Source organism: Chlorocebus sabaeus, chromosome 7, assembly GCF_047675955.1.
Source record: "Chlorocebus sabaeus isolate Y175 chromosome 7, mChlSab1.0.hap1, whole genome shotgun sequence".
In the NCBI taxonomy this organism is placed as follows: Eukaryota; Metazoa; Chordata; class Mammalia; order Primates; family Cercopithecidae; genus Chlorocebus; species Chlorocebus sabaeus.
This window is the reverse complement of record NC_132910.1, coordinates 125,308,030-125,320,164: the sequence shown is the minus strand read 5'-3', so window position 1 is coordinate 125,320,164 and position 12,135 is coordinate 125,308,030. Positions and strand designations below refer to the sequence as shown.

Sequence of the window (12,135 nt, the reverse complement as noted above, 5' to 3'; positions counted from 1 at the left end):
GCTACATGGCAAGTAGACAATAGTCTCCTGGCTCCTGGCTCATAAACAACTTTAGTATATTTAATACTGCTGGGGGACACACATGGTATTTCAAAGGATAAAACATTTCTCTTATCTTAATAGTTTTGCTTCACCTGAGCAACTAGGTTGTTTTCATCTACTAAATATAATGACCATTTCTTTTTATACGTTGTCTACTAGGAACTTGACTGCCAGATTTTAGGATCAAAGCTAGCAAATATGGAGGATCTTACAGTACGTATTTTGTGCACCGACATTACTTTTCAATATCAGATGAAATTTAAAAAGCCTGGAATTTTAAGATACAGAGAGGAATTCCAATTTACAGTGCTTACAGTTGTTGATTTGCAGTGGTATCTTAAACAGAAGCAGCCTAATAACTAGGTGATATAGAATAGTAGTTAAGTTCATGGGCTCTGGAACCCTGTGAGTTACATTCAAATCCTAGTTTTGCTACTTGGTAGGCATGTGTCCTTAAGCAAGTTATTTCACTACAGCTGTTTCCTCATCTTTAAAATAGGGATGGTTGCCTTTATTGTTGTGAGGTTTCAGTGTTACTGTATGGACACTACTGTATTAAGAACATCTCCTGGCATATTAGTTAATATATTTATGTTTCTAATAATAAATGGCCAGTGATTACAAGTCAATACACAGGAGTCAACCTAACTGAGAGACTTTACCATAAATAACCCTGTGCTGCATCCTAGAGATACAAAAATGAATAAGGTATGGCCTTTGTCTTAGCTCATGGAATGTAATAGCCTAAAAGCAGAAGATACATAAGTGGATAATGTCAGCACACTGAGACAAAATCAACGATACAATGGAGTTATTTGGTATTTGCTATCAATACATATTTTGTTAACATATTAGTATAGACATCTCATCTTCAAATCTTCATGGACATACTAATTTTTGCATCCTTCTAACTAAAGATTTTGGAAAGTGGAAAGCATTTAAAAATTGCAGGATAGAGTAATTAACTGATGGGGGGGCATTCAAGTGGTGCTAGCCACAGACATCTTACAGGACCTACCACAAAAATAAATATAGTTACAGTTATAATGAGTGACCTATGAAAAAAGTAGATGTGGGATGCCAAGAAGCATTATTCTGGCCTGGGCATTTGAGGATAGTTTCCCTGAGGAAGTAGCTTGCAAGCTGAGACGTGCAGGATGAATATCCATCACCCAAAGAAGGAAGGTTTCAGCCAAAAGTAATAGCAAAAAAAAACAAATAAATAAAAGTAAATACAAAGCAGCTGAGGCAGAGTGGAGTTTGTCAATTGCTTTCAGGTTTTCAAAAACTAAGAGAAGGGAAATGTAGCTACTACATAATAAGCAAGTAAGAAACTGGCATAAGGTGGTAATTATTCCTTCCACAGTGTGGTCTTCCCTGGCCACTGCCATCTAACATAGCCCCCTTCTCCCAGTCCTTCATATCTTTACCCTCCCGCATTTTCTTTACATTCCTCTTAAATTATCTTATATATGTGTTTGCTTTTATTGTATGTTTTTCTAACTTGAGTATAAGCTCCATTAATAATAGAGCTTGTCTGTCTTTCTCATCTCGATACCTATAACACCTAACAACAGGACTTGGGTTCATCATTGGCATTCAGTAAATGTTGAATAAAAAACAGAAATGAAAGCTAGGCTTTATGTGAAAGGTTAATATGAATTATTATGAAAGGCTAATTATGAAAGGCTTTATACCCTATAAAACAGATTTTGAACATTAAATCAACAGAAAGCAAATGAAGAAGTGTAAGCCTAAAGCAATGCTATCAGATTTGCATTTAAAAATCAGTAACTCTCATGGCAAGGGTAGAGCTGAGGGACTAGGACACACTGTGGCTTCGATCTGTGTGATGGCAGTATCGGGAAGGACAGAAATTGATAAACTTGAGAAATGGAAAGAAAACATAATTAACAGGGCTGCATCGTTGAAAAGAGAGAGTGAGAAGCCTCCTAGATTTGGGGGTCAACAACTGCGAGTGGAGTCTCTTAATGAGAAGAGAGGGGAACTGTGCATATTTGCTGTTTTTTGTTTGTTTGTTTGTTTTTTGGTGGGGGACGGGGTAGTCTGGTAGAGATTCTTAACTCCTTTTTAGTCAAATTAAATTTGAGGTGTGGGAGACAGTCAGAGTGCCATGAAGGAAGAACCTGGATAACGGAGGATCTAGTCAGGAAATAGAGGTTTGGGGATCATAAGCACAGAAGAGGAATTGAATCCATAGGGATAGAAAAGATGAATTAGTAGGTCATGTCCCAATGAGAATAGAAGAGGACCAAGGCCATCTCCCTAAGGAGCTCAAAAAAAGAAAGAGAATCCAGAAAACCGACGGGATGGAGTAAAGGGAGGGAAACCCAGAGAATGCAGGTCACAGAAGCCATGGAAAGGGCACTCCTTGAAAGGCAAGCATTCTTCTGCAGGACGGCTTGGGAGTGGTTTCTGTGACGAAGGTCCCCTGACCAGTGCACCTCATTAGTCAACCTTTAGGTTTTATTTCCATAGACACTTGTATTCGGAGAGTGATACTGAGGAGAGATTCTTCCGGAAAATAGAACTAGGGTTCCGGTGGACAATGGGTCTTTTGGGAAGGTGGTCAAGATTGGAATGATACTGCCTAACAGGGCGGCATGCAGGAGGGGGAGGAAAGAAGGTAATGAATCTGAATCCATGGGGAATGTGCTGTGTATCATGAGTATGCTGTGAATGCTTTGAAGTAAGAACTGCTGTCTTTATTTTAAAGTTACTAGCCCCAAAGTTCCAAACTTCCCACGTCCTGTGTTTGCTGTCCTTGGCGGGGAAGCTAGAATGGAGGAGGAGAAACAGACTTGAAATTGGTGAAGGGGGTCGAAGAGATGATGAGGAAAGTAGGCCTTTAGGCTCAATGCTCATAAGCTGTTGACAATTAGCAGAGCCCTGGCAGGCACAAATGACGTTTCCATGTATTTGTTGTCACTGAAAACGCTCATTGAATTAATTTGGAAATTATATTTCTGAGGTAATTTCTGTAGTTCATGTCATTATAGATTCAGAATGCTCAAGAATGCACACATACTTTATGAGTCATATTCGTTCAGGAATAATGTGGCTTGAGACAGCATCTTTGAAAGCTGTATTACTTGTTCCAGGACTGTATATATTTGGAAGCAGCCAGAAATTTCTGGTCGAATTACAGAATTTATGAAATTTAAATCTATACTTGCAAACAGATGGGCATTTGACACAGCACTGGAATAAAGTGAGATGCACTGCTCTTTGCCCAGTGGAGATGGTTCTGACCAGTAGAAGTCACACTTAAGTGCAGGAGGAGATGCAGAGTGCTTCCTGTTGAAATGCTTCGTATGTAAGTTGACACCCTTCCGAGTGTCAAGAAATGAACTCTTTCAAAAAGAAAATCAACCCAACTGGAGGTATTACGAAAGTGTTGCTCCAGAAAGTGAATCTCCATATGTCATCTATGATTCAGTTTCTGCCCCCACGCCTGTATTTTACTATTTAATGCCTTCATTTATCTGTCCATTGACTCAGCAAATAGGTACACGTGACAAACACTGATGTGATGGTGACCAAAACAGAGATGTCATCTGCCCTCAAAGAGTTCACAGTACAAACAGGAAAAAAAAAGAAAAACAAAGAATCACAATTCCAGTGCAATGTGTTAGGGTAACACAGCAAGTCAGCACAGGTACCATGGGATTCTGAACTAGATTTGGGCAAAGTCTAGCCTGAGACCTGAAGAACCTACTGGGAAAGATGGGAAAGAGCTTTTTTCCTTACTTTATTTATCGCTCCTGCCACTCTAACTTCCCCCCAAATGTTGAGCCACTTATCCTTTAAAACTACTATCTAAATCTGTCCAAAATTCCCACGGGCTAACGTTTCATAAAAATAGCTACACTAAATATTGAAGATGAAAGAGGAAAGAATACGGAAGATATAAACAGCACAAAGACAGGCAAGCTCTCAAAATGTAGGGTGTTGATCCTTAAGATAATTATACACTGGGTCCAAAGAAGTAGGGCAAATTAGCTTGAACCCAGCCTGGCATTCTGTTCTCCCAGATCCACATCTTCTTAGAAGTAAGAATATTTGTTTTTATAGCAAGGAAACAGACTTGTAGCTAACTGTCCATTTCCAATGAAAGGTGGAAAAACATCTTACCTTTTATAAACAAAAGTATCCCTCATTTTTATTTCCAATACTTGGCAAATGACAGCATTTTACGCATCTAATTGGCCATATAAAGTATGAAATAAAATGAATTATCTCATGCTCACTCCACAAAAGGTATGTTTTTGCTGACACTGCTTGCAAGATACGCTTCCTTAATTTCCTTAGAGTAGAAAATTTCCTTACAGTATCATCAAAATAATGATGTTAATGTATTACATCACTTGGAAGAAAATAGTTATCCATAAGTTTATACACATATACATAAACAAATGAATAAACAGATAAATGTAGAAGACAGTGATTTTTCTTACAGTAGAATGCTAATTGATTTCCTTCATTGAGTAATTTCCTAATACTCAAGCAAATTTTCAACCTTGAGCAATGGACATATACAAAGATACGAGGTCAGCTACAACCTGAAATCACTGCCAAATTAAACTGAGAGAAGTATGAAAGCAGTTGCTTAAAGGTTACCAAATTACTTTTTCTAAGGGACTTAGGTCTGTATAAGTCTATTTCTAAAAAATACGGACCTAGCTTTTCTTTTTACTCTTCTCTTCCTGTCTCTTCCCTTTGTGTTCATTTTTAAAAGTTGTCTGTTTGTTCCGCTTTTTCTTATCCTTCTCTTCCCTTCTCTACCTTTGAGGTGACAAGACACAGTGAGACTGTAAGGCCATAGCTGAGCAAGTGTCAGAATCAAGGATGGTAGCTGGGGCTGGTGGAACCAGGATCAAGGATGCTATCAGATTACGAGAACCTATGGAGCAGGATAAATAGATAGTTAGGATCAAGGCCAGTGGGGCCATTGCGGGATGGGACCAGGCGCAAGGAGCCAAATGAGGCAAATGGTGGCCAAATAGAAGCCTCCAGCCATAATCCCCCCTACAGGAATGCCAAATGGAACAACTATCTGCACACAAAAAGCACCTTCATAAGAACCAAAAATCAACTGAATGATCACAGTATCTGGTTTTACCATTGTATTAAGGTACTGAGGCTGAAAAGATGGTTGGCAGAATTGAGATGTTAGTCACATACATGGTGAATGATCAAATACATGTTGAGGATAATGGGAGTCAAGTTTCCCACTTTTGGAGAAAAATTTTGCATATATAGAAAGGGTATAGGCTACAGGGAATGCTGTGGTGTTGAGTTAGATTTAGAGATACTAATGGAAGCTCGTGTTTGATGGATAGATGGATAGAGAGATAGAGAGAGAAAGATAAAGAAATGTATACAGTTGCTACATTTTATGTGTGTGTGTGTGTGTGCGCGAATATATGTGTATGTGTGAGATTGATAGCTCTGTCCACTGTGAAGGCCTAGAAACGATACCCCTAAGGGAGATGTGAGTACACCCAGTGCCCAGATCTTGGTTTCTAAAAGCCACTCTTCACTACAGAAGAGTTCCTTAGAGAAAGGGCTGACTCAAAGACCAGAATAGGAAAAGTACAAGATGAATCTGCAGTGTCTTGTGCCAGAAAGTGAGGAAATGCTCAAATAATGAGGGAGACTTGTCAAAATGATATATGTGCTAACATCTAGGGGCTCCTAATGGCCCAATCTGGGATAATGTGAGAATCAAAATAAATAATGATGTTAATGTATTACATCACTTGGAAGAAAATAGTTATCCATAAGTTTATACACATATAAATAAAGGAATAAACAGATAAATGTAGAAGATAGGGATTTTTCTCACAGTTGAATGTGAATTGATAAATGTAGATGAATAAGGAAAGTAGAAAATCACCACAGAGTAACCATCATTGTAATAACTGTTTCAGCCAAAAATCATCAACATATGCTAAATCTAGTGTGTGAAGATTTAAAGAGTAATAGAATATTTATATAATTTCAAAATATTCCATGCATGGGAAGATTCACAATTTTACAATAGAGCAACATAGCAGACATTACCTTCATCAATTGATCAGCATTGTGTACCTCCTGATATGATGCACTGTGGAGAACAGGGAATCACTCGTTAGGAATCCCTACTAAAAATCCATCATCTGAATGTAAATGAGGAAACGTCAGGCAAACTTTAGAAAATAACTGGCCTGTACTCATCAAAAGTAACAATGCCACAAAAAAAGCAAGGAGAGACAGATAATGTCCCACACTGAAAACTAAAGAGATATAACAACAAAATGCAGCACGTGATCCTGGATTAAATCCTGTGCTGGAAAAAAAATAACAAAAAAGTTTGTTTTTTTAAATAAAAAAGGGTATTCTTGAGATAATTGGTGAAATGGGAGGGATTTAAGGATTAGGTGGTAGGATTTTATCAATGTTATAAATGTTAAATTTCTGATTTTGTTGAGTATATGGTGTTATGTCTACAAATTACACTCAAATAGTTTGAAGGAATATATACATGTATATATATATACACACACACATACACACACAATAATATATATACATACACACACAACAATAAATGTAAAGTGGAGAAGTAAATGTAGTAACAACTGGAGAAGTTGATAGTGCTTTTTACTTTTTTTTTTTTTTTTTTTTTTTGAGACAGAATTCTACTCTTTCGCTCCAGCTGGAGTGAAGTGGCGTGATCGTGGCTCACTGCAACCTCTGCCTTCTGAGTTCAAGTGATTCTCCTGCCTCAGCCTCCCAAGTAGCTGGGATTATAGGCACCAGCCACTACACCCAGCCAATTTTTGTATTTTTAAAACAGATGGGGTTTCACAATGTTGGCTAGGCTGGTCTCAAACTCTTGACCTCAGGTGATCCACCCACCTTGGCCTCCCAAACTGCTAGGATTACAGGTGTGAGCCATCGCGCCTGGCCTCTTTGTACTATCCTTATAACTTGTCTTTATAAAAGTTAAAAATATTTCAAAATATGTAACAAATAATCATATATTATTTATAAATGCAATGAAAGAAAAATATCTTAACAGAATTAATAAATACAGTTTTAAACTTTTTAAAAATATTGATGAAATGTGGAACTAAAAAGCCAACAGCATTATCTATATTTCAATGTTCACACTTCTTAAGCACTATACTGTTCTGAAGGTAAAGTTATATTTCATCTTACTTTTCCTTTCATTGTGTTTGGGCTATTGCCTAAATTTGAAAAAAGAAAAAAGAAAACAAAATACTCATAACTAATACATAAAATTTACAAAAATGGCTATCTGAAAACTTCAAGAAAAAATTGTCATTTTCCTTATTTTTCAATACTTATATATGAATGATATAATTGAGAATCAGAAAAACTCAGTTTGTTCTCAAAGGAAGTAACAATATAAGTGAATTTGCTTGCTCTCTCTTTCTCTCTTGGCTAGGTTTCATATGTCAAAGCTATTGATATTTGGATGGCAGTATGCCTCCTTTTTGTGTTTTCAGCACTTCTGGAGTATGCAGCTGTAAATTTTGTATCAAGACAACACAAAGAACTTCTGAGATTTCGACGAAAGAGAAAGAATAAGGTAAGTGATGAAATGTTTTGGGTTTGGCAGCATCCAGTTTTCACTGGAAAGTGAGTTTGTTGTATTTAATAGAGATGAAAAGAGAGGCAATTGGGACTGGGGATGAAATAATATAATATTCCTTTCATTTTTTTTCCAATCCAAACTAAAAATGTCAAAAATAGCTTCAGGGAGAAAATGATGACACCTAGCTCTACTTTAAACAGCATATCTGGTGACATGAGACCTACATCAGCTTCTTTTTAATGTGCTTCCTGGAACGACACTTTTTTATTTTAATTAATGAATTATATCATTTCTTACTTGCAATGTTAGAGCATTTCTAATGGTTTCACTTGATATAAGTCATCAAATGTAATTATTAATGTTCCTTTGTCAGAGCTAGTTCATTTCATTATTTTCATCAAATATTACTTATTTACTAATACCATGATGATAAATACATGAAAAACTCTGTGGTCTCTTTTTAATGCATATTTTCATGAACTAAAGACATTTCTTTTGAAACCCTGTGGGAAACACAAGAAAGTCCTGTTGTTTCTTGGCTACTATCTGATAAATGATGAAACCAGGAAGAAACTTAGGACATCATGAAGAGACCATAGCAAGTTTCAGAAGTAAACCCCTAATTGGATTTGGATGTCCTAAATGAAGTTTTTCCTCTATGCAGAACTGTAATGGCATCTCCCTTGACATGCACGTGGTTTTGACCAATCCGCTTTCCTTTTCTGTAAGAGAGATCCTCTATCAACAGCAGATCTATGCATTTACTTCTAATGTGAATGTGCCAACAGACATTTTAAAAGCAAATGGTCTTTTAAAGCAATGGACAGTAATATCAAAGTTTTGTGTAAGTGTGACAAGGATCCAATATCCTGGCATATTTAAGTCAAAACATAAACCTTAATGATAATAGTATAGTTCACATAGTGTGCCTTTTTAAGTATGTAAGGGTTTAACTTTTTAAGGATTCTTTATGGTTTATAAATTATACTGCAATTTATGTATTTATTACACTTGTTTAAAAAGCTTTGACATCTCAGTGTTTGAGTCTACTTAGTATTAAACATATTCTAAAGCAGTAACTTACTTATCATTTCTAATTGGCCCTCCAAAAAGCATCACTGCTCCAATAAACACACAATTAACAGCAGCGTGGAAAGAACATCAGCATTCAGCATCGGAGATTCAGTAATACATGAACAAAAAACAGTGCTAAGACTTGCATTTAATCAAATTTTTATGAAAACAGAAGCATATCTTTTGTACACTGAAACATACTGTGATGGGGAGATTAACTTTATCTTCTTCCCTCACCTCACCCTGGTCTACTGGTCTGTTATATTTTCTCATTTCTCCTCATTCTGCCTTTATCTCTTTTTCTTCCTCTTCTCTCTCCCTCTCCACATCCTACTTTCTCATGTTTTCTTTCATAATAACTGGCACCGGTTGAACAACAATGACAGTACAAATACTGTATCACAGGGATGACGCTCTGGTCTTTCTTTAGTATTAGTGACTGATAAAGACCACTTTCCCTTTTAGTATCATTAATTAGAAGTAAAGCAATATGCATGTTCCCTATCATTATGATTTGCTTTTTGTCATTTTGATTTTCCATTTCCTTACCTTTTTCTTTCTCCTTATACAATTTAGAATGTATCAAGCAGGTCCTGTAAATTCTGGAAAAGAGAAGTTTTATGCATCCGGTGTCCAAATGGGTAAAGTGTGAAAGCTCAGACATATCATACATCTACCACACATTCAATAATCACAATATCCAGTAGACAAAGTATTAGATGACAAGTTTGTATGCTCAATTCTGGATCCTTCTTTTAAAAAGTTATTTTTACCAAAGTGCCTCTTTACTCAGTTTTACCACATGTAAAAGTGAAATAAAAATATTTGATGCTCCTTCCTCTTTAGCTCATAGAAAGAGGGAAGCATTCATTTTCTCCAGTGACTGGTACTCTGGGAAAATGCAGAAATGCAAAAACAGTCATATCTTATTGTTTTCTGATAACTACTTGATATATTCAGGGAGCAAATGTAATTAAATGTAATTTTGATTTAATGAAAAAAAGAGTTTTTTAAAATTCAGTTTATACGTTGGAATAGATACTTTGCATATGTGAAAATCTATTAATTGCTACCTACGTCTGTTCAAATGGTATATGCAATTACAACCAATTGTGTAATTATATTTAATCATATATGAATTGATTCTCTGGTTTCTCAATTCCTCTTGGTCCACTTTACCTTCCCACAGACAGAAGCTTTTGCATTGGAGAAGTTTTACCGTTTCTCAGATATGGTAAATTGACTTTCTTAACTCTAAATTGAGGAATGTGGTCATCAGTAAAAAGCAGACAGCATATTCTGCACTACCAAGGCAGTGTTTGGTGGGGAAACACAGCCCCTTCTGTATTGAAAGCTGAGCAAACACCATCCTCCTTCAGCTAAGAAGGGTATTTTCTTTTTCCAAAAACTTCATTCTTGTCTTCTCTCATCCATAAAAGGATATTTCAATATTACCCTTCATTTTTTTTAACAGAGCTTTTTGATTGGTCAAAATGATTTAAAAATATATATTAAAGAGAAATATCACATATATCTTGTAATAATCATCATAAAAGAAACACTCAGATACTTGTACAAAATTAGTTGAAAATAAATGGAAAATTTATTTATACAAACAAATTCTAAAAGCAGCTGCACAAGAGACCTCAAAATAAGGCAACCAAATGCTTTGTGCCTTCTGTGTATCTTTAGAATCCATTCTAAACGTTAAAATATGCTGAGGTTACTTATAGCAAGTGAATAATTTAGTTTTGATAGCAGCATGTTTTGAAATTGTCAAATAAAAAGATTTCACAAAGGCACATGTCCAAGTATAATGACTAAATATTTGGAAAGCAATATAAAATAGATAGTTTTGGTCCATACGTGGTCTGACTTGGGAGTTCATAATATAGTATACAGTAATTAAATAGAAATCTATTGAAGCCAAGAATTTAGCCTGGGAAATTACACACAAATAGTTCTGTCTACTAAACTTAATTTCTGGGGTAAATTATATCTAAAAGTAGCTACCAGATGATTCTACTGTACATTGCAAGTAAGCATCCCTGCAAGAGACATAATGTTAAATAATTCTTGCAGTAATCTCAACCACATAACAGATTGTCTAGATCTGGTATTATTTTAAAGTACTTGCTAAGTTCTCTTATAATATGTAATCACTCAGCAATTGTCCTTTGCTACTAAAATTTACATCTTATTTCCCAGCATCCCACTTCTCCCTTTGTTTTTCATCCCTGAAAGATAATTTCACATGGTCCACTTGCTTTTACTTGATTATCTTAACCGTAAATTTTTCATTGCATGGAATTTACATAATTAGATATAGTGTTTGCAATATATATTTATAGATACAAGTCGGTATTAGACTATATAGCAGACTCTCTAATCTTTCTTTGCAAGACCAACATAATTATATCTCTAGTAGCTAAACAGTTAATGTTTATAGAAATTATAGAATGAAAGGTATCTATTTAATTAAATATTATTTTATGAAAACTCTAATGAAAAAACAGGCTTATCATATGGAAAGTCAATAAATTTTTATTTTTATAGAACAAACAATATGATAACACAGATACAGTCATAAGAAAGTATATACATCCCTTTTGTGTTTAAAATATTTCAAGAGTTTGGCAAATTTGGGGGTGGTTGGTTTCTTTGACTTTTTGAAAACTATTTCCCTAAACTAACAATGCTCTGGGTTGATCAAATTTGTCCTTTAAAACTATGTATTTTGCTTAGAAACAGTATGAGTAATCTAAATTTTTAAATAAACAGAATCAAAATGAGTCTCAATGTTTGTACTATGCCCTTTATTGTCATGAGTACTGGTTTACATGAATTTTCTTCAGTACTCTAATTTGGCAGAACAGGCAAAGTAAATAAAATAGTCTCACTGTAGAAAGTTTGTCACAACAGGGGACCTTACATTAATGCAATTATTGTTCCTAGGAAAGTTTTAACTAGGCTCAGCATTGACTTCGGCATTGTATATAGCTTTTTTAAACTTACTTTTTCCTCTATGAAGGTACCAGAGAATCCTGGGTCTATTCTGAAAGAACACAAGTTTGCTCTTGTATCCAAATTTCCCCACCTCACACTGTCCCAGCCTGCTGTGTGCTGATTACGCACTGCACCATGTCATGGATGCTATCTCCAGTGCTGTGTGTGTGTGCGTGTGTGTGTCTGTATGCATGATATGGAAGCATTTTGGCTAGAGTTGCTATTCCCATGTATGATATCATTACTTTAGTCCTGGAGGCTTAAAAAGACATGCCAAGGTATTTCCAAATATGTTTTTTGTTGAGAGTTATGGATGAAATGGGATTGCTTTAATGCATTTCATGTAGCTTCCTCCACAATGCAATGTAACAGTGTAATGGTTTGCT

The 12,135-nt window shown here is 35.6% G+C and overlaps 1 protein-coding gene across 2 annotated transcripts in view; it reads left to right on the top strand.

Annotated features, from left to right (window-relative positions):
* GLRA3 (glycine receptor alpha 3) overlaps positions 1–12,135 on the top strand; it is a 181,410-nt gene that overhangs the window by 152,422 nt on the left and 16,853 nt on the right. The window contains exons 8-9 of one of the 2 annotated variants that reach the window (XM_008000291.3): positions 7,520–7,663; positions 9,933–9,977. In XM_008000291.3, coding sequence (XP_007998482.1) covers positions 7,520–7,663; positions 9,933–9,977 — 189 coding nt within the window. The remainder of the gene's footprint in view (positions 1–7,519; positions 7,664–9,932; positions 9,978–12,135) is intronic. The other variant, XM_008000292.3, reaches the window with a different exon arrangement.